This window comes from Podarcis liolepis (assembly GCF_965112155.1).
Source record: "Podarcis liolepis genome assembly, chromosome: 14".
Lineage (NCBI taxonomy): Eukaryota > Metazoa > Chordata > Lepidosauria > Squamata > Lacertidae > Podarcis > Podarcis liolepis.
The window spans coordinates 14,721,586-14,747,728 of NC_139569.1; the positions used below are offsets into that span (position 1 = coordinate 14,721,586).

Sequence of the window (26,143 nt, forward strand, 5' to 3'; positions counted from 1 at the left end):
GAAGCACCACTTTAGCTAATGGGGCCTCCTGCTGCCGCCGCACCGCCGGAGCATGATTTCTGTTCTCACCCTGAAGCAAAGTTCTTAACCAGAGGTAATATTTCTGGGTTAGCGGAGTCCGTAACCTGAAGCATATGTAACCTGAAGCGTATGTAACCCGAGGTACCACTGTACTTACATTCTGCTTTATAAAATCTCAAGAGGTTTTCAAACCAGTTTATAAAAGATTATTATTGTTAAATAATAATAATAATTTATTATTTATACCCCACCCATCTGGCTGAGTTTCCCCAGCCCCACCTTTTTCCCTGACTCAAGGCAGCTTATAAATAAAATAAGAGCAGCTAAAAACATAGGAAAAAGCAACAATATTTAAAAAGAAGTAAACACACACATACAATCACAACAAAAACAGCTTTAAAAAACCAGAAGCATTTATATAACATAATCTCATAAAATACCACATCCACGCATATATGACATGGAACATTAAAAACAGCTCAGGGCCAGTGGGGAGAACCTGAGACTCAGGGGCCCAATGTGGCCCTCAAAGACCTATCTGGCCCCTGGTTCTCTCCCCACTCATGGGCCCTGCTTTGTATCCAGACTGTTTTTCCTGACTTTGCCTGACTTGAATGCATGCTTGAACTCTGATTGGATGGATGACACAGAGGGGTGTGTGCAAAAACTAGCCTATTGTATACTTTTCCCACTTCTGCCTCTGACCCCCCCACCACCACTAGTACGTGGCCCCAGAAGGGAACATGGCCCTTTAGTTGAAAAAGGTTTCACACCTATAACAGGAGGAGCCACAACGCTGCCAACCCGGGTTAAGGTAATTCCGAATGCCACTTTCAGGTATTTGATTTTACAGAAATATTGGAATCTGCTACACAATCAAGACAGAAGTCTTCCAGCATTTGCAGATTACTCCAGTGGCCTTACCCACACTTCATCTAAGCTATCTGCAAGTAAGCTGTGTATTTTTAAAGAACTACTTCATCCACTGCCATGGCAAGAGAGAAAGCAGGGCAGAAGCCTTCTCTTTCTTTTTCTCTCTCTCTTAGGGAAATGTCATGAAATTAAATGAGCTTGAGCATGCCTGCACTAGTAAGATATTATTATTAAAGTTAGGAATACATGAAGTTCTTTGAACCAAGCGCTCAAGAGTTACTGATGCAAAGCAGCGCTTAATCCCAGGTTTTGCACAAATAAGGTTTGCAACGTGTGGATTAAGTATTTAGGCTCTTTGTGCAGGATCATAATCCAATTGCACACTCAATACTTGCTTAGTAACCGAAAAGGATTTATCAAGCTGTGCTAAAAGAGAAAAACAAGCAACAAACTGAGGCTGAAAACATGACCCAGAGAGGATCTTCTTTCTATTTTCATGTCACCTTTCTTCCAAAGAGCTCAGAATATTTTATATCATCAGCCTCTGCCAATTTGGTGCCCTCCTGTTTTGGACTACAACTCCCATCAGCCCCAGACAGCACAGCATCATGCTCAGGCTGATGGGAGTTGTAGTCCAAAACAGGAGGGCACCAGATTGGCAGAGGCTGATTTTGTGCTTATATGTGGACCCCAAGAACCGAACCCCCGCATAAGACGCAAGTTACCCTTAGAAACTTCAAACGTGATACTATCCGATCCGAAATAAAATTGTAAGCTAAATTTTCTTGGTGTTGAGATCAGTTTTAATAAGGGATGTTGCACTGCCAGTGTCTGTGGAACTCCCTGCCTACTGACATTAAGCAGGTGCCCTCACTGTACTGTTTCGGCTGCCCACTGAAAGCCTTTTCGTTTCAGCAAGTCTACCCAGATATAGAAACTGAGTTACCTAGATCCATTTTAAAAGTTTTATTAATTTTATCTTTGTCTCTAATGATAGTGGCTCTACGTATATTTGTTTTTAATTAGACAGTGGGTTTTAGCTCCAATTTTTTTGTATACGGCTTGGAGAGCTTCTTGGATCAAGCAGTTTATTAAATCCTCTAAATAAATACATGCCTCTTTCGGCCTTTCACTCTCCTACCTATTTCCAAGCTTTTACTACCCCTTCCCTCACACTGGATACTAATTGCCTGACAGGTCACTGTGCTTAATTATAGAAGGCTGTTGATCCCTTGACCTGCACTGTGACTTCAGCATTGAACTGTGCCTTTCCCCTGCAGACACACAGTTGAAAGATACAAAAAAGAAACGGAAAGCTTTCACTTTTTACTCTTTGGAAATAATGATTCCTCTCTTCTCTCTTTGCCCCTTACTGTCTTCTCCAGAATAATTATTATTATAATTATCATCATTACTCTTAGACTTCTTAGTCCCTTGCAACCTGAAGGTCTCCAAACAACTTAAAACACATTTTTAAATACAAATCTATTGTACCATAACAAAACAAAACAACCCCATAACAGAATCCTGACTCTTCTCTTTTTGCAGCCCCACCAAACAAAAAGATGGAGCAGGGGGAGGTGGCAGTATAAGATGGATGCAGAGAGGACTTGAAGTCCTGAAACAAGCAACCTCATTTATACAACTCGGGGCAGAGGCAGGATCCAACAGAAGGTGTCTATGGCGTCTCTTTATCTCCAGGCCACCTTTCTGTTAACTGCCCAAGTTTAAAGGCAATCTATCCACCACTAGCAAGGCAGGGCAGGGCCAGAGCCCTGGCCTCACCTGTGCCTTCATTTACCCCTTTGCCCTCCATTTATCAGTCTGGCGTCAGCCCAAGGCACTTCTGCTTGTACAGCACTGTAAATCAGGCCCTTTCTGCTCTGCCTCCTCCCCTCCAACGCCATTCCATACCCTGATCAGGTCTCATCTTGACTACGGCTGCATGCCAGTCACGTAACTTTTATGCTGAAATAGCTCACCTCTTCCATCAGACCAAGCAACACTCCACTCCTCCATTGGCAATCCCATCATCTCTGCATCCAGACTAACTCCTCGTGTTTACCTTTTTAAAATTCTTCAGTCTTTCCCCCCTTATTCCCCTGATATATCAGCATCAGTGATCTTAACTGATCCACCTCTGGAACCTTCAACTGCCTTTACATCTTCTGCTGTCAAAGCAACTCCATTCAGTTGCCTTTGCTTGTCCATTACGTCTGTCAGCTCCTAACAGAACACCTTTGCTAGCACCAAATCTGTCTCCTTGAAGCTTTCCTTTTTTCCCTGAAGCCACTGTTTAAAGCCAGAATGCGGGACCTACGGCCCTCCAGAGGTTGTTGGACTGCAGTTCCAATCACCCGCTTCCTCCATGTATTTACACCTGCCATATTCATAAACAATTCCATCTTTGTGCATAGGGTTAGTGGTAGAGCACAGGGACATAGGAACCAGCATTGCACCGAGTCAGACCACTGGCTCATCTCACTCAGTATTGCAGACACTGACTGGCAGCAGCTCTCCAGGATTTCAGGAAGGGAGTCCTTCCCAGCCATACCTGGAGATGCCAGGGATTGCACCTGGGGCCCTGTGCATGCAAAGCAGATGCTATACCACTCAGCTATTGTGGTATGAAGTAAGATCTCAGTCTGTGTGGTTCTAAGTTAACAGGAGACTGCCTTATGTGGAGCCAGACCATGCGAAGCCCAGCACTGTCTCCACTGATTGGCAATGTCTCTCCAGGGTTTCAGATACCTAGCCTTAAATGCAAAAGATTCTGCATATGCTTTGCTCACAGAAGATCATCGCTTCAATCCCAGGCATCTCCTTTTAAGAGCATTGGAAGTAGCAGAGCCAAGAAAGCCTCTGGAGTAGCAATCAGGAGTAAACCCTTAATCATTGGCCAAGCTGGTTAGGGCTGATGGGAATTGTAGTCCAAAACTTCAGGGGCAGGGCACTAGAGTAGATAATACTGGGGGAGATGGACCAATGGGCTGACTCAGTCTAAGGCAGCTGCATTATTGTTCACACAAGCAAGTCAGCATTTGGTACTCTGGCTTGAGGAGAGCCTCCTAATGAAATTCTGGGGCTCCCAGCATCAAAGCCTCCCTCTCCTACCTTTGTCTACATGGTAGATGTAAGTCTCCTGACTCATTGCTGAGAGAAGATGCACGACATTTGTATAAATCCGGACTTTATCATCACCGTTATCTTCCCAGGTATAGTCCTGGATGACGTTCAGCAGCCCTCGCACAAGAAACAACACGCCTTGCTCGGGGTGGTCCTACAGGAAAAAACACACACACTTAAGTAAGACCCAGTATAATCACACAGGTTGATTCCGCACTCCTGCCCCCCAAACAACACTTCAGCCCCCAGTAGCAACATAACATCCTGCTTCGAGAGATTTTGTGCTGGCTCAGCAATGGTTAACCAAGCACTGTCGTAAGCAGGTGAAGGGAGACTGAAGAGCTCTTAAGAGAGGCTTAGAAGCGCTCACCTTAACCTAACCGATTTCAGGCAGTTTAGCAGCATGCTGGCATGTTATTGTTTTGTTTAACTTTGTTTTCGTGGAAGAGCATCAAGTCATGTGAGAGCCCCCACCTGCACTATGCAGACTGAGGTTTACCTCCTGTTTCTAAGGAACTCAAAAATAATGGAGAAAACACTGGGAAAGGCAGAAAGCCTTCATGAAATCCCGATTTGAGCCTTTGAAAAAACCCAAAGCACAAATGTTTTTAAAGAGCCACGTTCCTGAGAGCAGCAAGTGGGGAGGGGCGGCTGCACTCATGTCCTGCTTGCAGAGTTTCCAAGAGGCATTAGGTTGGCCATTTTGAGAATAGGATGCTGGAGATGGCCTGAACAGTTTTTAGCTGTTCATATGCTCTTAAAGGGTTTAAGGACCGTCAGATGAGCCCAGCTGGATGAAACCAAAGGGCCTACCTAGCCCAGTATTCTGCTTCAACAAAATGCCTTAGGAAAACGCAAAAGCAACAGCCCTCTCCCATTGTTGCTCTCCAGCATACTGCAATACTGGAAGATAATATACACCTACCTTGACTAGTAGCCATTGACTAGTCTTTCCACCCACCAGGTGACTGGGTAAAGGCCTTTTTAGTGGCAGCATCCGAATTCACCAATAGTCTGCCTTAATGTCATTTTGGTGCCAGAAAGAACTTTTTAAAAAAGAAAAGAAAAGAAAACTAATTTGTCCCCCCCCCATTTGATTTTCCTAATGATTTTACACAGCCCTTATGTGTCTTGTTATTTTATTTTATTTTATTTTATTTTATAAACCCCCAATTGTTTTTGTCTTGCCTAGCTACATAAGCTGCCCTGATAGTATAACAGCGGGTTAGAAGAAGAAGCATTTCCGCCCTAAAGATTGAGTGGCTCATGCTGGCTACTTACAGGAATGATCAACAGAGTGGAAAAGAAATTGCAGAGGAATTCCAGGAGGAACGTTTCGGAGGACCGCATCTTCCCATCTATGTTGATCGTCTTTGGCACCTCGGGGACAAGGCTTATTGCCGCTTTGAAAAAGGCATCCGCTGCAAAGGAATCACAGCCACTGCTTTATGAGCCAGCAGAACATAGATTTATTGACAGGCCTGTGATTTTAAGTAGACCTGCACACAATCACATGGGCTCAAATCTCTGCTGCACTATCCAGCAACCTGCAATTATTCAACAAGCAGCACTTGCGACAGAATGTTTCAGGGATCCACGATCTCCTAAAAGGAGTGTTCAGGATTCCAACTCAGTTATACCCCCTACAAAATACTGGTTCTTAAAGACAGGTCAATTTGCGCATTTAGCTTTACACAACAACAGTGGTATTACTTTTCCCATGGGCTACTAAGATAAGGAAGTCTATGGAATGCAACCACATCTGCCATTGCTCTGGTGTTACAAAACACACATGCTCAATGACTCTGTATATGACATTTTGTCACCAGAAAAGAAATAATCTGAATAGCATAAGTATCCAGTTCCACGAACAAGAATACTCTTGGCTTTCTAAAGTTACTTCAAATTACATGGGATGAATCTCCAGATCTTTTCTTAATTTAGCTTTCACTAGTTTGCCTGCTTAAGTCTATCCCAGCCTGGGTAAAAAACAAAACCCCAACACTTTAAAAAAAACGGTAGCAAACTCCCCAGCCCCCACCAAAAAAATCAAACCCAGACACCGACATCAGAATAAATGCATCAAAAGGTCTGCATCATACAAGTAATACAAGGTGATTAGTCTTTTGAAGGCTAAAACAAGCAGACTTGTGAGTATATTGTCATACCTCCTCAAGCGAGAGATCATAGCCTAGGATATATTTTTATTGAACACCACACATTGGAAAGGCATACAGAAAAACAAGAAAGCTGAAATTCGCCAACACTGTAAAGTGCAGTCAACCTACATCTTGTGAGCAAACAATCTTATTTATATTCCAAACATATTCAGAGACATTTAAATAATGATACTTCCTCAAGGAACACACACACAAACAGAGAGAGAGTCTCAAAATATCACCAGCAATGCAAAAAATATTCAGTCAATTGTTATGCCTTTTAACATAGAAACATAGCTGTCCTTCGTGTCCTATTAAGTCACATAGAGAAAAGCCCAGACAACTATTCCCTGCTTTTGGGGAGAGCAGAGAAGAGCAAAAAGAAACTGCTTCAGCCAGGAACTCTCAGCTTTAATTCAAATAGATTGCTTTTTGAGTCTTCTCGGGGCTACAGAAAATGCAGGGTTGTATCCAACTTAGTGCTACTCAGAGGAGACCCACTGAAAGTAATATGCCTGAATTAGTCACGAGGTTGTATCCAACGCTACCTCTAAAATAAAGGACTTGGCTAACGTAAGTTCATTGCTTTCAATGGGTCAGAGTAGACCTTAGTTGGATGCAGCCCACCAGAAAATGGCTTAGCTGGTGGTCCTTACTCCAGAAAAGATGGGTTTCTGTTTGTACTGATCCCAACGCAAACTGTAGGGAGGAAAAACCCAGCGGGGAAAGGAGCCAATCCACTTAACACTCAGCAACATTACTTTATGGGCAGGGGGAAAAACCCCTCTCCCTCCCTCTCTCTCACAGCAATTTGCTTTCTGTGCAACTGTCCTTTCATCATAAGAAAGCCCTGTCACCAACAAGAGAACCATGACACTTGTCTTACACAGCCAAGCCACCCAGGACTACTCGCAGTTGCACTCGTAGGTTTGGGTCAAGGCAATTTGCTTCGAGTCCCTAAGGAAAGTGGACTGGCGTTCACCTTCCCATGAAGCCGACCATTTAACCACCTGCCTGCGCTGCATGGCCAAATTCTCCTCCGTGCTCACAGGGCGACAGCGAGAATTCAACCCTAGGTCAGCTGAATTGTCACCTTAGCAAAAAGGCGGCAGCCAGAACAAAGCTTGAACACAGCCGCAATTACTTCTGCCTCCTGAGGGAATCAGTCAGAAACAGACTTGAAGAGCCATCGCTCTGAACTACCAACCATGACACAGAGAGGCATATCCTGAGGCAACATGCTTGGCTAGGAAGGCATTTAATGTATATTTAAAGGCTGGTTTTCCCAGTACTCAAAATGGCGTACAGTATGTAAGATGTGGCTGGATTCCAACTCTCGTTCCTCCATTCATTTACTGCCTTTTTCTCCCGCCTTTTTCTCCCAGGAGTTCCAAGGTGGCAGACATGGTTCTCCAGCTCCTCGTTTAATCCCCACCTTGTGAGGTAGGTTGGAGACTGGTCCAAGGTCACTCGAAGTGAACTTCATGGCTGAGTGGGGATTTGAACCCCAGCCTCTCATGTCCTAGCCTGCCACTCTAACCACTGCACCACACTTCTTCCCCAATCAAAATCAGCACTCTGAATTGCTAGTTGGATTTGCTCACACATCTCACCAGGCAGCGCTACTTAGCACCCTTCTTAGGATATTGTCAGTATCTGCAGAACCACAAAGGAACTGGCTGCCTGTCTTTTATTTTTATTTTCTTGACAGACGACCGTCTTTACGACAACATGAAAACACACAAAGGAGAAGCTGGTGGAAAGCGAAGGGAGGGGATGACGGCGGCCGGGTAACTCTGCCTCCACAGCCCACCTTTTGAGGGAAAGCTACTAATTTAAACCCAGCGTCATTTACAGTCCGCTTAAAGCGGCTCCTTGCAAATATAGTTCCTTTACCTAACCTTGAAATATGGCGAGATAAATTTGAAATACGCAGCTCCTTATATAGGCTATCCATTAAGCCCCCCTTTCCTGAGGCAAGCTGGCACTGCGTTTGATGGGGGTGGGGAGGTGAGCGTTCGCGGCAATAAATTGCCGATGATGCCTTCCTAGGCCTCAATTAATAGCTTGTGCAGTGCACCGTATGCAAGCTACTTTACGCTCCGCTAAATTTCCCATTCCTCCCCGGCAAGCAGTGGATCTTCCTTCGTTCTGGCTGACCACTGGGCTATAAATCCTTCCGTGGAGGCCTGCGCTATTTCCGCGTGTGACCTTCAGACAAGAAAAATTAATGCCCTGTTCTAACGGGGCCCAACTGTGCCTGGCTGCAGGGGAAATCACACCTTGAATGTTTCCTTGCAAATGCAGGGTTTCCCAAAGGCCGCATGGTCTGCCTTTAGAAGGCTCCACATGGGCTCAAAGGATTGGGAGCATGCTCCCCACGCCTCTCTCCATTTTTCCTTTTCTCCTTTATTACATTTATATCCCACCTTTTTCTCCACGGAGCTCAAGGCGGCTTTCATGGTCCATTTAAGATCCATTTAATCCCTACAACCCTGTGAGGTAGGTTAGGCTGAGAGGCAGTGACTGGCCCACAAGATCACCCTGTGAGCTTAATGGTGAAGTGAGGATTCGAACTCTGTTCTCCCAGGTCCTACTCCAACACTCTAACCACTGCACCACACTTCCTCTTTTGCATAAGACCCTTTTTAAAACCAGCTTCTGGGGCAATTATGGATGCTATAAGGTATCTGTAATCACACCGTGTTTCCTAAAAAAGTTCAGAGTGGTGTGCACAGCTCCCCCCTCCCTCATTTTATCCTCAAAACAGCCCTATCAGGTAGATAGAGAGAAATGGGCTGGTCAGTGTTTCTCAAACTTGGGTCTCCAGACGTTGTTGGACTACAACTCCCACCACCCCTGACCACTGGTCTTGATAGCTAGGGATGATGGGAATTGTAGTCCAACAACAGCTAGAGACTCAGGTTTGAGAAACATTGGGCTAGGTGATACATAATTAGGAAATCATGGTTTCCCAATTTGTGGACAAGGCATAAATAGCCCTGGGCCCATGCACTCCCCCCTCCTTTTTCATAGCTTCAAGGAGGAAATCAGAAGTCTCAGCTTCTGCTTTTAAAATGAACCACAGTTTCTTGGTATGTCTGAACTGCAGCAACTATGGTTTGTTTTAACTTTAGAGAGAACAAGCCAAGATCAAACCACGGCTATCCACATCAGCGATGAAAGCCATTCAGTTCCAAATGGGTCAGAGACTAGATTGAAGGATCTAATCAAATCTGGGGTGGGGGAGGTGGGGAAGAAGAGGCAGTTGCAGTTTCTGCTAATGCCGCTTTTTCTTGGAATTGGAAAATATGCAGTACTAAAGCAGCAAATATAACAAGATGATGAAAAACATCAGGATTGAGGATTCTTCATCCTCATTTCCGGGTGGCCCAGAAAAGTAGGCCAGCAGAAACACAAATATTTCATCTTGCTGTGCTGTCAGATAAGGGTGGGGGCAGCTAGGAATATTAGATCAGCTATGGCTCTGTGCACTTTTGAACTCTGAATCCAGATTCGGTCAGCGCAGTTGAGCAAAACAAATCCCACCCCAATTTCCATTTTTATCTGTCCCTCGGTGAAATTAGTCATCCAAGTTAGTTGGATACCTCTGGCCATGTGGCATATTATGCTTCGAGCCAAGCAAAGTTTTAACAGCTCAGAAAAGCATTACGTTAGGACAAACCTACACTGTTTCACAATCATGTGCCTCAAGTGAATGTTATAAAGAGAAGTAGAATTAACAAATCTCTGTTCATTTTGCCCTGAGAGATTGCTAGCTTGGCCCAGCACATTACCCATGACAGGAAACATGTCTGGTGAGGATTCATCATTACTCTGCAAAGTTACACTAAGTCAGGGGCTCCAAAACTGTGGTTCATGGACCACAGTGATCCGCAAGATCCATTCAGGTGACCTGAAGCATGTCCACATTAAATATTCACATTGATTTTTAATTGCATTGCTGATGCTTCTTTTATTTCTTGTATTGTATTGTATTGTAACCTGAATTTTACAAAATGCAAATTATAATACAATAAAATACAATATAGGAAATAAAAGCAATAAAATCACACAACATCTAGCACAGCGCTTTACAATTGCTATAGCAGACAGAAGGGGTCATTAAGGGGTCCACCAAGAACCACCAGCAAATTCAAGTGGCTCGTGGGGGAAACAGTTTGGAAGCCACTGCACCAAGAGATCCAGTTCAGTGTGCAGGGTCATGTATATATAGTGTGATCCTACACATGTCTTCTCCGGTCAAAGTTCAATTGAGTCCGATTTGCAGCTGAAATCTTCCAAGCCAGTAGGTAGCATTCTTTTCCATAGATCCCTTCCATCCAGATACTGCCTAGTCCATAGCCCACTTAACTTTTAGCAAGGTTGCTTTGCCACATGACTTTAGGACAAATTGCTGTACCCAGTACTGAAGAATCCAACTTTTTAGCTATGATACAGTTTGCATTCAACTGGCTGGCAAGGACTGCCTAGAAAAGCAAATACTCTGTTGAAATATAGGGCCAGTTTTCTTTCTCTCTGTCTGTCTCTGTCTCTGTCTCTCTCTCACACACACACACACACGATAAATAAAGTCAAAGCATCAGTCAATGACAACTGGAAGTACTTGCATAATATTTTTAGAGTAACTGTCACGTGTGTTAATCTAGTTAGCAAAAAAACTAACTGCAGACCCACAAAAAATTAAAGTATGGAAGATTTTTAGTACTATGTGCCAGAGCATCTAGGACCAGCATTAGCACTGGGAGTGAAAGGAGACAGTAAGGCAAATGGGAGGTAACAGTCACAGAAGCAGTGGGCACACTTCAGACTTCCAATCCAATTTCAAGACCCTGAATTCTTTTTTAATGAAGTGGGTGGCAATTCCATACACAAGCCAAGGGGATCCTTCAGTAGAATTTCAGGCATCCATTGAAGCCTTTGGGAAAAGGCTGGTTAGAACAGGGAAGGGCTACAGCTCAGTGGTAGGGCATCCGCCTTGCATACCGAAGGTCCCAGGTGCAATCCCCAGCATCTCCAGGTAAGGCTGAGAGGGACGCCTACCCCAAACCCTGGAGAGCAGCTGCCAGTCAGTGTAGACAATACCAAGCTAGATGGGCCATTGGTCTGACTCAAGCAGCTTCCTATGTTCCTTACTTTGAACAAGCAAAGGCACCCATTAATTATCCAGCGGGGTGAAACAATAGCGAATGAGTTAATAACCACAGCAGAGGAATGGAGAATGACTTCACACTGTGGTCTCTGCTTGGTTTGTCTACAAACAAGCCAAACAAACAGAAAGTGCACTGCACTGACTTTGCAGCTCCATTGTTTTCGCAACTTGCTCGGATGGAAGAGTCAGCTCTGCTCTAAATCCCCAATGAGGCACACGGCATCACGCCTAAACAAAGAAATAAAAACCAGCAGCCTTGCGGTGAAAGCCTTAGTCAGCATCTGATGTCAGCATGTTTGCATTTACAGCTGGAACTTACTAGCACATGTGCAATTCTGGCAACTTTTGTCATCTCCGGAAAGGGGCAAGATTTGACTTGCTTGAACTTGCACATGTCTGAAGCCATGCCGATCAGAAAGAACATGTCATACATGCACAGATTCTTCTATGCTCCACTCCCCGCACCCCCAAAACAACCTATGGTCAAACTGTCATAAACATACAATCCTACAAGTCTATCCTGCCTTAGAAAACACAGGTAATGATCAAAATGGCAAACATATGTAACTGGCTCTTCGCTAGTCACATGAACGACCAAATAACTTATTATGAAGCTGCCTTGCCCTGTTTTATTATTCCGCGTTTATTTAGAGCTTATTTACCCTGCTCCTCAGCCAAAAAGGCTCCCAGGATGCCATGTACAATCAGAACAAGACAGTACCTTCCTGCAAGTGTACAAAAAACCCAATGCACAACCGGAAAGGAGCAGGGAGGGAAGAAGGAAATAAAATTCAAACTCAATTTCTAAATAGTTGTTCCCATAATGACCAGTGTTGTAAATAAAAATATGCCCTCTTCCCTTATGGGGTATCCAAGAGCCCATATAGAGTCCTTACATAGGTTCCCTATTGGTAGAAGAAAATAACAGAGGCCAACCAGAGAATATTGAGAAGCAAAGCAGCTAGTAAGCTTGATCTTTATTGATCTGTTGCAACAGGGTACTCCCCTCACACGCAGGAGAGGAAGAGGACCCAGAACAATGGCCTGCAAGGGCTTATAAAGACTTTTGAAATTCCCATTCTCTAGATCAAGACCACCCCCAGAAACATTATGCATACATCACAGAAGGGGTGTAACCTAAGACCACCCCTCAGATACATCCCACCTACATCACAGAAATTTAAATGTTGTTTTTCTCTTCTCCTTGTTTATCTCCTGTCTAGCAGGTTACTTGATTGGATTTTCTGGGGAGCCTGGCCATTCTTTTGTAATGCTAAAATACTTATTTCCTGGGCCAGGTCACAGGCTCACACCTTATTCAAACACAGATTAAAGGAAGAGACAATGGGGAGGCTTTTCCATTTTTAACCTTGCAGAGAAAGGATTTGGTCAGTTTAGGAATCAAAATGGTTCCAGGTTGGCCTTCCTGTACTGATCTATGTATGTGCAGTTATGAACATTACTATATATCTAAAACCATAAAATTCCTATCACACCAGCTGGCAGGAGAGGCCTGGTAGAGTTGCACCTCCAGCAAAGCCGATGAAATGAGCCTTGTTTGCTATCTCTTCCACCGAAGTAACTCTGCTGGAATGGCTGCCCCCAGATGGCAGCTGAGGGAGAGGAAGCCTCGTGCAGCCGGCCTGTCACACCAGAGCTGATGGAGGGAGGTCTGTGTTTCACCTGTTTAAGCCAAAGGTCCATCGAACACAATGCCTACACTGGGTGGGAGCAACACACAGTGTAGAGTCTATGAATCTAGGACAGAGATGGGGAATCTGTGGCCTTCCTGGTGTTGCTAAGACTACAGCTCCCATCCACGCTGACCCCTGACCACGCTGGTTAGGGCTGATGGGAGTTGTAGGACAGGTGGAGATCCCCATCCCTGATATAGTAACATAAGCTGCAGACTTATTCCAAGTCACACCAGTGGTCTACCTGTCAAGAGTTCAGCGTACACTCGAGTAGGACCCTAGCAGAGACACATGCCGGACTGGAATGTTCCCTCCCTCCTGGTCGATCGTTTGGGAGCTTCATAAGCTTTCTTCAGCCCGGACATCACAGCAACCGATGCCAACAGACACCGACACACTTAGGGATCCGCAGAGTTTGCGCATCTTGCGTGACAGACCTCAGCAACTCAGCATTTTGGCTAATCTACTTTATTTACATACAAACACACACAGAGCACTCCAACATGGCTCCCTCTGTCTCTAGCATCAGACAGCAAAGAGGAAAATGAACAAAGGACAATTGTCCCACTTCACGGAACACAGTAACATAAACATCCTGTCTCTGTCCCATCCCACTCAGTCAATACACCAGCAGGTGATAGACAAAAATCCCATGACTGAAATCATGGAGCAGGAATTCTAACACTACCTAGTTCAGCACTATCTGCACATCAAGCAGTGGCTCTCCAGAATTTCTAAGAAGAGTCTTGCCCAACCACACCAAGAGATGCTGGGGACTGAATCTGAGGGCTCTGGCATGCAAACGACCCACTGAGCTACAGCCCTTCCCTACACCATGTTGTAAACTCATTCTGAGAAGGGACTAACCCTTTACATCTTTCAACCATCACAACCCTACAACAGGAAAAACAGCCCAGAGGGCAAATGTTCAGGACATCTTCTCAACTGTAAAAACGGCAACAACAAGAAGCCTTGTTCTACCAGAAGAAGGGTGTCACACACTCTTGCCTTTTCAAAAATCCTCCCCAAACCAGGCTGTATTGCTCTCCACTCAAAATGCATTTATAGAGATTCCTTGTGATATAACTTTTGCTGCATAAACCATGACACTGACACCTGAAGGGGTGTTTGGACTGAATCCAAGGCATCAGCTATGAATTGTTTCTAAAGCCTGAAGATGTTGTACCAAATACATCTAGCACAAAGGAAGAGCTTCCACCAAAACGAACTCCTCTTGGAAAAGAAAGGTTGAAATGTTTTATGGGACTAAACATGTAGCAGTTAAAGACTTCTCTCTCTTTTTTTTTTACAGGCAGAGGAAGGTTTTGTTCTGAAGGAACAAAAACAGTCTCATTGTTAAGCAAATTAGCATGTCAGCATTAACGTCCTTACCACTTGCCAAAAATAATGCTAGAATTCTTAAAACATGTCACACGTTTGTATGCTCTGCTTGTTTTATGTCTTGCCTAAAAGCAAAATCTAGGCTCTGAGTAGTGTTATTTAATCATAGGTTCAGTAGCACTTTTAAGTAAAATGTGCGCATTCCTTAGATCCCAGAATTCCAAGCTCTTATCATGCTGTGCCTACACTCTTTCCAACTGGATTTCTTTTTTTTACTAGCTGAATACTTTCCCTTAGCATGGAACACGGGAACATAGGAAACTGCCTTATACTAAATCAGACCATTGGTGCAACCAGCTCAGTACTGTTCTGGAGTCTAGACTGACTGGCAACTGCCAGGGTTTCGGATGGGGGACAGTCCCACCCGTACCTGAGATTCCAGGGGACTGAACCTGGGACCTTCTGCAATGAAGGGAGGTGCTATGACCCTTCTCCAAAGCATATCTGTTCTGTGCAAAGGAGCCATGACAAGCAAAAGCTCCAGCTCCTTCCCAACAGAACATTCAAAATTTTAGCAATCCTCATGTGTTCCCACTGTAGCTAGAAAGACTGCTTCCTAAAATAATAATTTGTTTTACAAATGAAGAAAGATCATGAGGCTTACCTTGCGAAAGGCACTGGTTTGCCAAAGCAATCTGTCCAGAGTGCAGGTAAAGATTGAGACGAGAAAATATGCTTGTCAAAGATGGAATTGTAATGAAGCAGAAGGCAACGCAAGCCTTAAAAAAAACACGTAAGAAGAGTTTTCAAAGACTATTCTGAACGTGTCTTGAATCAGAGGTTTGGGGAATCGTGGCCCTCCAGGTCTTGCTGGGTGCCAAATCCCATCACCCCCACTTAAAATGACTAAAGCGTACTCAGAAATAGTGGGAGCATAAGTACAACCAGCCCCCTCCCTCGGGCTAAACCATGGTTTAGCGCTCTGGCCAAAACAGACCATAGTTCATACAGAAAAAATAAGGATGAAGAATTCCTTCAGTTTTCACACCTACCCTGACAAATGCAGCCGTTTTTCTGGAATGATTCCCTTTCATCACTTTTCGCGTTTCCATCGCCAGCTGGTTCACACTCTGTTTTTAAAAGATTATGTTACTTACAGAAGCAACTCTGCAACTCAAACAATTCAATGAGTTCTCCAGCAGAAGTCAATGGAACTAAATAAATTACAAATATTCTTGTTTAACTGATATGAAATACAAGCTTCAGGGAAAATGAAAGAGCATACAGCTATAATGATGTGCAAGGAGGGTTGTGCATACTATGTGCAACAAGACCAAAACCCCACAAATTTGCCTGAGTTCAAGGGCACATTCCATTCAGGTGAAAACACTTCCAGAGCAAAGCAGGGCAAGTGAAGGAATGTTGCCTGGGGAGAAGAGGTGTGAGCTGGGAAGGGTTACAAGGGTCAGAAAAAAATGGCTGGGGGAGTGTGCTTTTGGCCCCTGAAATTGAAGTCCTCCACCCATGACTTAGGGACAAGAATGCCACCTTTAAAAATTCAAAACTAGATGCTGTGCTAGTTTAGTGCCCAGGAGCAATCAGTTTAGACTGAGGAAAAGTATATTTCAAATACTGTTTTTCCTACATGAAAGCAGGAAAGAGAAACACTGAAAATGAAGGCGGCAACTCAGAATATTCCCCACTAATGAGCTATCAGCTCATACGACTTTGCGCTTTTCAATTTGCAGGATGAATTCACCAGCAACATGCCAAATATCAATATAAAACATGATGTACGAATGCAAATTCTCTGCTGTTAAAATGCCAACAAAATTGACCTTGCTCTGTAATGAAATGCAAGGAATGACGGAATGCAGCAGGAAAAAATAGCTCACACAGCTCCTGAAGTCCTATTTCAACTTAAGAAAGTATGCTCACATGAATCAGCTGGACGAGAACAGGTTCCAAATTGCAAAACATTGATCTGGCTTCAACATAAAAACTCAGCTGCTGCTCAAAGTCACGGCCAAATGAAACCTGGATTTAAAAGATTCACAAAGTCATTTCTTATACAGGACTCTGGCATCCAGTTACCCATTCTTTCCATCTCATTTGCTGCAGTGCAGCGCTAACTCTTCCATGCAGTATTTACCGAGCAATGTGGTTCATATCACATCCTTTTTTTCTTTCACTTTGTTTGACAGAACCTTTAGGAACACACAACTTTCTGATGCAATGGGGGCAAAACAGCAGCCCCACTGGATCAGAGCAAGAGGTCTATGTCACTCAGCACGCCTCCCCCGCCCCCCAGTGTAAAGCCAGATGCTGCTGTGAAATTCACAAGCATAATTACAAAGGCAAGCCCTGCTGTGCATCTTCTAGCATCCCGAGGTAGACTGCATCTGGCCATGGAAGGTTTAATTTAGGTGTCATAATTAAAAGCTGAGGGCCAAACTACACATTACATCAGATATACTGTGCTTTCTTTTAAGCACACACACACTGCCAAAGCCAAGAACTAGCAGCCAGTTAAAAGCACAATTAAAATGCAGATTAAAACTCTGACCAGCCCAGCAGATACTCACCATTCTCAAAAATCCATTTATCAAAGAGGCTAGCATTCGTTTTTCGTCTTCTAGTGTCAGCGCACTACAAAAAAGCATCAATATTTAAGAAACCCAATTGATGCTACATTATTATTATTATTCATTTCCTTTCTATACTGCTTTATATTTTTACGAAAAACCTCAAATCGGTTTATAGCATAAACATGAGAAATGAGCCCTGTTGAATTCAGTGCGGCTTACCCCAGGGTAGGGATGGGGGAGGAATCTGAACAACTCTGATTTCAAAGCAGATTCACCTGAGCAGATCTGGACAGATCATGACCTGGGGAGAATCCCGAGAACCAAACAAAAGAGGCTGGGAGGGGCACTTTTGACTCCCTGGCTTGAGGTTCCCGACCCCTGAACTACAGCATGCCAAAAGATGTCTGTAGAACAGAAAAGTCACACAAGCAATGTTTGAAATGCCCCAGTCCTCAAACGCCTGCTTCACTTGACTTGCAGTCAGGATGGTGTCTTTCTACCTTGCTACCAAGTCCCATTTATCACAGGCAACTAGGAAGCTGCTCTATACCATTGGGTTCCTCTAGCTTCGTATGGCCAACGCTAAGTTGGCAATGGATCTCCAAACTTTCAGACAGGAGGTTTTTCCTATCCCTACCCGGAGATGCCTAGAATGAAACATGGAACCTTTTCCATGCCATTAATGTGTCCCCCCCCACACACACACACAGAGAGAGAGAGAGAGAGAGAGAGAGAGAACATGATAACAAGAAGAGGTTTAATACTTGTGCAGATCATGAACCAAAACGAGATCAGCAAGTGCAGCAAATTGTGCAACTCTCAATGATTTGCAAACTATGTTTTTACTTCTTTTAAATTTCACTGCATTGTGAACCAGGGAAAGTGGGAATAAATCTCTAGAATTGTAGAGTTGGAAGGGACCATAAGGGCCATCGAGTCCCAACCCTCTGCAATGCAGGAATCTTTTGCCCAATGTGGGGCTTGAGACCACCACCCTAAGTTTGCCAACTAAGCTATCCAACATCTACTGTGGGACAAAACTGTTTTGGAAAATAGTTTGAATCCACCCTGTAACAGTGAGCAGTCATTGTTTGCAAATTACCAATTCCAAAATTAATTTAGGATAGGGCCGTAGAACACAACAAATGTAAACATCTGCACAGCAAAAGTAGCGCATCATGGTGTGATACACTGGGCGAAAACAATAGCCATAAACTGCTGGGATATTGGTGGGGGGTGGAGGGTAGCAAATTCAGTTTCATATCATTAGCATTTAATTTGGTTACCAAATGGGGAGGTAATAAAACCATACACATTCTGATGAAAACGAACCACACTCAATTACAATTAAGTAATCCAGTTTAATCCTGGGCATGCCAGTCCCTGGTGTACCATTTTGCAATTCTCCTAGTGCAGACACCAGATGGGAACAGAGTAATTGCTCTGGAATACAAATTCAATTGGAAGGGAAGAGTGAACCTTCACCATGATTAGCTCATTAGGGTTTCGCCATCCAATACAGGCATAACAAGAAACTGATGGATGGTTTGGAAGATGCGTGGAAGGGAGCACCGGGTCCCCAATAAAAATTGCTAATTTAAAAACATGACCGCAAAGCAGCTGTTTAAATGACACACACAGTGCTTTAGCTTGAGTAGAGCCCAAGCAGGAAAATGGCATTATCTAGTTCAACTTTTTAATCTAAAACACACTTTAACATTTGGGACTGCAATGCAAATGTTACAAGCACCTTACAAGCACCAACAACTCTGTAAGGCAAATCTGTATTATCACTCCATATAGTAGACAGGGGGACTGAAGCTGGCTACTGTGAAAATAGGGTGCTGGACTAGATTGGTTATTGGCCTGATCCAGTAGGCTCTGTTTGTGCTCTTGTGAGAGAGTGCAGCCTGTCTAAGGCCACCTAGCAAGCTCAGAGGGCCTTCTTGGTAGTGGCACCCACCTTGTGGAATGCCCTCCCATCAGATGTCAAGGAAATAAACAACTATCTGATTTTTAGAAAGCATCTGAAGGCAGCCCTGTTTAGGGAAGTTTTTAATGTTTGATGTATTTATCATATTTTTAATATTCTGTTGGGAGCAGACCAGAGTGGCTGGGGAAACCCAGCCAGATGGGTGGGGTATGAATATTATTATTATTATTATTATTATTATTATTATTATTATTATGCCAGAGGTGACATTCAAACCAGGGACTTCCCAATTTGCAGCACAGGTCACATCCACAGCATACATTTCAAGCACTCTTCTAGGGTTATAACAATCATGGCTTCCTCTAAAGAATCCTGGGAACTGTGGTTTGTTAAAGGTGGCTCTGTGAGTGGTAGACTACAGTTGCCAAGATTCTTTGGGATAAGTCATTACTCTTACATTTGCTTTAAATGCAGGATTTGGATGTGACCTTTTCCATAGTCACTATTTTTGCAAAGCTTTGCAATGCAGCTCCTTTTGTAAAGGCTGCGCAATCCAGTTGATGCAGGCTCTTACAGATGTTGCAGAATTATTTCAGAAACAAAGCAAGATTTAAGGAAAAAACTGTTTGGCGTTTGAATCCAACCAAGTTTCACTCTGAGTAAACCTCTTGAAATTGGTGGGTGCAAGTATGTCTTGTCCATTAATTTCAAGGGATCCAATCTGAGTAGCGCTAACAGTAAGCACAACCCAGTATTGTTACGAGTGCATTTGCTAGAACTTACTGCCCTGGTAACTGAGACCAGATTAACACCTGTACCAGAAGCAGTGCTTATGAACAATTTCAACAACTGATAGTCCAGGGCAATTATGTTATTACTCCAGAACTTACTAATGATAGCAAGAATTATATGGATTCAGCACTAAAAAGTTAGTTCCATTCCTGCAATTAAGGAGTAGATGACCAAGAAATAGAAATCAAAAGGTTGTTACTGTATGCCAAAGAAATAGGCTGCATATTGAGATCCCTTTAGTCCAAAAATCATGTTTTCTGTTTATAGGAACAAGATTTATAGACGTGGAAAATCATTTGTTTTTTAATGTGCTTTGTTTATTTATTTTAAAAAGTCAATTTCTGCCTATTAGATAAAAGGACTAAGGAAGCAAAGATGATGCCGGAAACAATTAAGATTTTGTTCTCAGCAACACCACCGACCTCCTGTATTGATCTCATCACAGTGTCACACAGCAGTTTTGAATCTGGTGGCACTGTAGAGTAGCAGGAAATGCAAGTTTCTTTTGCATCTCCCTTGCCCATAAGTCCCACATGTTTCCAGGTAGGACTGGGAATGTCCTTCAGCTTAGCTTAGCTCAGTAAAAAAAAGTCTCTTCTCTGAAAGCCCACACATTTGCACATTTGCTATGATACGTAAACCAGGATCAGGGCAAATCCTGCAATTGTGACCAAATAATGGAAGGGAAATTAGCATGGCTGACATTTGAATGCAAATCTCTTAACTGGCACTTCTCAGACTAATGTGGCTATCTCTGAAGTTTGCACTTCTTCTAGCGTTGTGAAACAGTTCAATAGTGCATGTGCATAAAAGCACAAAAATGCATGTATTCATGAAAATAATTTGCAAAAATCCACCACGCTAGAGAATAAATTGCTGACAAAAACAGGGATACCGTGGGAAATGCACACATAAATGCATGTGGGTTTTTGAGCAGGCCTTTAAATCCTTTTTGCAAAGCTGATGCAGATACGGAGGAAATGTGAACTTAAGATCAGAAGAATGAGAAACTCAGAGGAAGCAAGACCAAGATCCGTAGATCTTGTGAGTAATCTTCCCTCCTTGCCTGGCATTAAAAGGCATCTATCAAAATGCGCCTCCCTCCTGCCCACTGAAGCAGGCAACCAGCTGAGCACAGAGACTGCCCAGGCACCACAAAGAAAGAAAATGCAGAAATGACATTTCTATGTTTTCTTCCTGTAAGTTCATAGCATCCTTTTGGCACTAAGTATCAGAGGAGCAGCTTTTTGCTGGAAGAAGAGTACAAAGGTGTATCTAACAGGAGAGAGTACGCATTTCAAAATGGCAAAAAAAAAAAGCATTTTAATGTGTTCTGTTATTTACTTCTGATATTTGTTTGTTTTTAAAATACTTGTCGGGTATAAGCATACCATATCAATATTGTATTGTTCACTGGAGTTGCAAGTGCTTTTTGGAGAGGCACTTTAACTGACACCTGCATCTCACAAAAGCATGTCATTTTGTTTATCCCTTTTGACACTCTTAACATTTATTCCCTGCAGCCTCCCTCTTGCTCCACCCACAACCCATTTGTTAAGCTGTGAAGTCACCAGCACATCCCAGATCATCTTCTCTTTGTTTTGAATTTAGAACAAAGCAACGTTTTAAGGGGCAAGCAGACCAGTGCTGGTATTTTGTTTTCCTGCACACAGCCCTGAATAAAAGCAGCATATGGAAAAACAGTTCTCCAACCCAGAAGCCTTGGCCTCAGAACTGATCACAACAACAACAACCACCGTTTAAAATGAAATTCATTATAGGGAGACAGCGAAAAAACCTTACTTCACAGAATCGTGCATTGTCTTGCACACATGCAGAAGGGCATTGAGGATGACAGGGTCCTTGGTCGGCTCCAGTTGGTGCCTAAACAACACGTTCGGAAAAACAAGAATGAAAAATATGATTAGCAGTAAGGTTGAAGCTGTGGTCGTTTAACATGGGTTACGCAAAATCAGATTGGGGAAGGGGGAGGAAGCATATACACTTAAGCCCCATCAGCACTGTGCATTTAAAGCAGTATCACACTACTTTAAACAGCCATGGCTTTCCCCCAAAGAATCCTGGGAACTGTAGTTTGTTAAGGGTACTAAGAGTTGTTAGAAGACCCCTATTCTACTCACAGAGCTACAGTTCCCAAATTGGTTTAACAATCAATCCTTCTTCCCAGGGAACTGTTAGCTCTGTGAGCGGAATAAGGTCTACTAACAACTCTTTGCACCCTTAGCAAACTACAGTTCCCAGGATGGGGGTGGGAAGCCACAAATGCTGCTTTAAAATGCACAGTGCAGACAGGGCCTTACTTCTGAGTTATGTGTGAACAGCTCAGCACCTTGTGCTACTTACTGCTGTGGTGAAGTCATTGCAAAGTGATTCTAACACATACATTTTTATTGGGGGGGGGTATGGTGAATATTGAAAAAGGCATTTAACAACTCGGAACCAGTTCAGAACAGTGAGCTTCCTTCTCGGGATAAACTGCTAGACCATGCCAGAAAAAAGAATGTAAGTGAAATGTTCCCCATGCAAAGCTGAAGTGACAAAAATAATCATGTGGTAATGCCAACCATGTCTTGCAAACTCTCCAAAACTACTTTAAGGACAACGACGTTGGCAACATAACAACCCCCATCCTCTGGGACACAATGAAAGTGGTCACCAGAGGAGCCTGCATAAAGGAGAGGTCATCCTTTAAAAAACACAACCTCCTCAAAAATTGGTAAATTAGAACAAGACATACAACCCTCTCATCACACTATAAACAAACAGGAGCCAAAAAAACTCCTTAAAACTCAAAGAACAAAAAAGAAGGGAAACTGACTCTCTAAAAATCAATAAAACAATGATTAACATCCTATACTCTAAACAATGCTTTTACGAATATGGAGGGAAGAACTCCAGGCTATTAGCAAACAAATGCAGTTGGGGGGGCACTCAAAACAGAATACACTGTGTCACTAAAAAAAGACAGTAACATAACATCCTCCACCAAAGAAATAACCTCAGAATTTGCTGAATTTTACGCCAATCTATACATCTCCCGCAACCCACCTGCACAGGAAACCAGAAGATTCCTAACAGGGCTGACCATGCCAACCTTAACTGCAGAGGAACAAGAATTCATGGACAGCCCTATCGCCCCAAAGGAAATAGAGGCAGTACTCAAAAACCTGAAACCACACAAAGCCCCAGGCCCAGATGGATATATGGCACTTTGACATTCAGCAACACACAGGAAGTTCTGCATCCAGTGCCTTCTGCTCCCTAGAAGCTGCAGGAACACTTAGCATGGTAATTAGCGGTTCTTTCCATCTACGCGGCTTATGCTTTCCTGCTGTGTAAAAGGTCTTGTCATAGAAAATAAGCATTCACTTGAAGTGCTCTTTGATTATAGGGCATTAAAAGCTCTATACTCTATTTACTGCACAGCAAAGGTGTGACGAATGAACAAAAGAGCTCCGTAGCTCTCTCGCACAACTCCTGATCTGGGGGAACAAAAGTACAATGGAGCCACTGCCATACAAGAGTTTGCCTTAGGACTGGGGTCACCATGGAGCAGACTTACCTGACGCTTTCAACCCCTTGATCTTAAAATGGTGGACTTGGACTCACTATGGGATCACAATCTGGGTCTAGCGTGGGTCACCACAGCACTACAACCACCAAACAAATACAGTGGTACCTCTGGCTAAGTACTTAATTCGTTCTGGAGGTCCGTTCTTAACCTGAAACTGTTCTTAACCTGAAGCACCACTTTAGGTAATGGGGCCTCCCACTGCCGCCGCGCCGCCGGAGCACAATTTCTGTTCTCATCCTGAAGCAAACTTTTTAATCTGAGGTACTATTTCTGGGTTAGCGGAGTCTGTAACCTGAAGCGTATGTAACCTGAAGCATATGTAACCCGAGGTAACACTGTATACGGTTGTTGTTTTTTTAATGTATGCGGTAAAAATACATGTGTGGGCTAAAAGTGGGTCTAAACTACTGTTTGGGACTGCAACTTACCTACGGGACCGCCTCTCCTGGTATGCCCCACAGAGAAACTTACGGTCTTCAAATAAAAACATCTTGAAGGTCCCAGGCCACAGAGAAGTTAGGCTGGCCTCAACTAGAGCCAGGGCTTTTTCGGCCGTGGCTCCGATCTGGTGGAACACTCTGTCACAAGAGACCAGGGCCCTGCGGGACTTGACATCTTTCCGCAGGGCCTGCAAGACAGAGCTGTTCCACCAGGCCTTTGGCCAGGGGACAGCCTGACTCCCTCCTTTGGCAATCTTCGCGGAGCTCTGGCCCAATGGTTGCCAGTGGCTTGAATTAATTAATTTTATAATGAATGATTTTAGAGTGTTGTTTGTCCTGTACTTTTGTACTGTTTTATTGTTGTTAGCCGCCCTGAGCCCGGCTTCGGCTGGGGAGGGTGGGATATAAATAAAATTTATTATTATTATTATTATTATCCAGACCAGATAAATGAAACTACTTCTTCACACTACAGCAGCCTTCCTCAACCTCGTGCCCTCCAGATGGATAGCTCTGTTGGTTAGAGCAGTGTTTCCCAAACGTTTTTGGGCAACGGCACACCTGTTTACTGAAGAAAAATCTCGCGGCACACCACCATTAAAGCCCCGCCCCGTGACGTCAGCGCGCAGCGTCACGCCGGGAGGGACGCACAAAAGTGAAAGTTTTTTCCCTCGGCAGCTCCTCTCAGCTGCGCTCAATCCGCCTCGGAGCGCAGGAGCGATGCCTCTCTCTGGCTCTCCCTCCGCGCAGGCTGAGGGAGGGAGGGAGGGGCGCGTGTGACCCGTCTCTGCTGGGAGACCAAACCCAGCGAGGCAGAGTCGCGCGGAGGCGCCCAGGCAGCGCTGCCGGCTGCGAGGAGGAGCGCCAGGCAGCAGCAGGAGGCGCGGCCTCTCCTCGCCGCCGCCGCCGCCCCGCCTCTCGCCGCCCGACTCGCCCGCCTCCCTCCAGGCATCTCGCGGCACACCAGCCGATGTCTCACGGCACACTCGTGTGCCGCGGAACACCGGTTGGGAAACACTGGGTTAGAGCATGCGCCTGATAACGCCAAATTTGCAGGTTTGATCCCCGTAAGGGACAACTGCATATTCCTGCATTTCAGGGGATTGGACTATGATGATCCGCAGGGTTCCTTCCAATTCTATGACTTAAGATGCTGTTTGCCCGCCCCGCCCCCAAAAAAACCCTTCCATGAGTAAAAAGGGAAAGTACACAACCCCAAGCTGTAGTCAAGATCTGGCCCTAATACATGAACCAAGCCTGAGATCGCAAGACAATCAATAATTAATCTGGAGTGAAAACAAGACAGAAGGATCAAAGGTAATAATAAATTCTGGAAGGTTTTGAAAGGGACAGCTAATCTGAGGAAATGGAACACAAAAGGTAAATTAAGCAGTAACTGAGAAGGAAAATACAAACAGCAGACCAAGCACACTCAAATCCCACCGGGAGGAAAATTTCACCCCGGGGCAGGCACACACAAACAGCTGGCACACGGTCCACAAAAAAAAACACCACACAACAGGCCCGAGAGAGTAGAATCAGACAGACCATAAGCACAGCTCAAGGAGATGCCTTTTAAACAAAGGCAGGAAATGAGCTGGCGTTTCAAGGGGCAGGTTCCACAGTAGCTACCTTGGAATGCCATCATTTCCTGCTGCTGAGTAAGTACTAGGATGAAGACAACCTGCTTGGAGATGTCCTAGTGCCCCCTCGAGAACTTTGTTTTACTTCAATTCATTCAAGATACTGAATGCCATAACAAAACTGCCCATTCACTGAATTACAGAAGAAGAAAGAGGCAGCAAGGATGACAACAGCCCGATTCAGAGTGACCTTTTTATGCAGGGGAGGCTGCAGAAGAATGAAATGCCCTTGGATGGGTTAATAGCCTTGGCTCCCCTACTCCAGGCTGTCCAGCCCCAGCTGAAAGGAGGGAGGAAATTGGTTAAAAAAGAAAAAAGAAAAAGACACCCAGCTTCTAAGAAAAAAGGAAACTGGATGAGGTCAACAGGCCCCCTATTGCATAAAAAGCCAGGTCTCAGCGGGGGATCAGTAGAGAACCTGAATGGGGGAGAAGAGAGAATTCAGCCTGGCTTAGATGACAGGCACCTCCTAGGACGAAACACAGACTGCTCTATGAAATCCAGAGTTTGGCCAGTAGCTTATAAACAACCATGCAACAACCTAAGAGACTGATCCTGAGACCCAGTTTTGTTGGTCTTTTGGTTGAGATGTCCAAAATGAACCAACAATATAGCTCTAAAAACAAAGATGACGGAACTGCAAGCCAACGTTAAGATTAGGGAAAAAAGTGTTGCAAAGAATAAACTGTCACAACGGGGACAGGGAAGAGAAAATAGAACACAGACTAGATCAGTTGTTCTTGCTAAAATGTGCTTCTCGTACGG

The 26,143-nt window shown here is 44.1% G+C and overlaps 1 protein-coding gene across 5 annotated transcripts in view; it reads right to left on the reverse strand.

Annotated features, from left to right (window-relative positions):
* The window catches only part of VPS35L (VPS35 endosomal protein sorting factor like), a gene marked incomplete at its 5' end in the record, with an annotated part of 75,813 nt that overhangs the window by 8,792 nt on the left and 40,878 nt on the right, over positions 1–26,143 (reverse strand). For all 5 annotated transcript variants that reach the window (XM_083474213.1, XM_083474210.1, XM_083474212.1 and 2 more), the window contains 7 exons: positions 4,009–4,174; positions 5,302–5,441; positions 15,052–15,166; positions 15,440–15,517; positions 16,326–16,424; positions 16,973–17,036; positions 21,504–21,584. In XM_083474213.1, the coding sequence (XP_083330339.1) occupies positions 4,009–4,174; positions 5,302–5,441; positions 15,052–15,166; positions 15,440–15,517; positions 16,326–16,424; positions 16,973–17,036; positions 21,504–21,584 (743 nt within the window). The remainder of the gene's footprint in view (positions 1–4,008; positions 4,175–5,301; positions 5,442–15,051; positions 15,167–15,439; positions 15,518–16,325; positions 16,425–16,972; positions 17,037–21,503; positions 21,585–26,143) is intronic.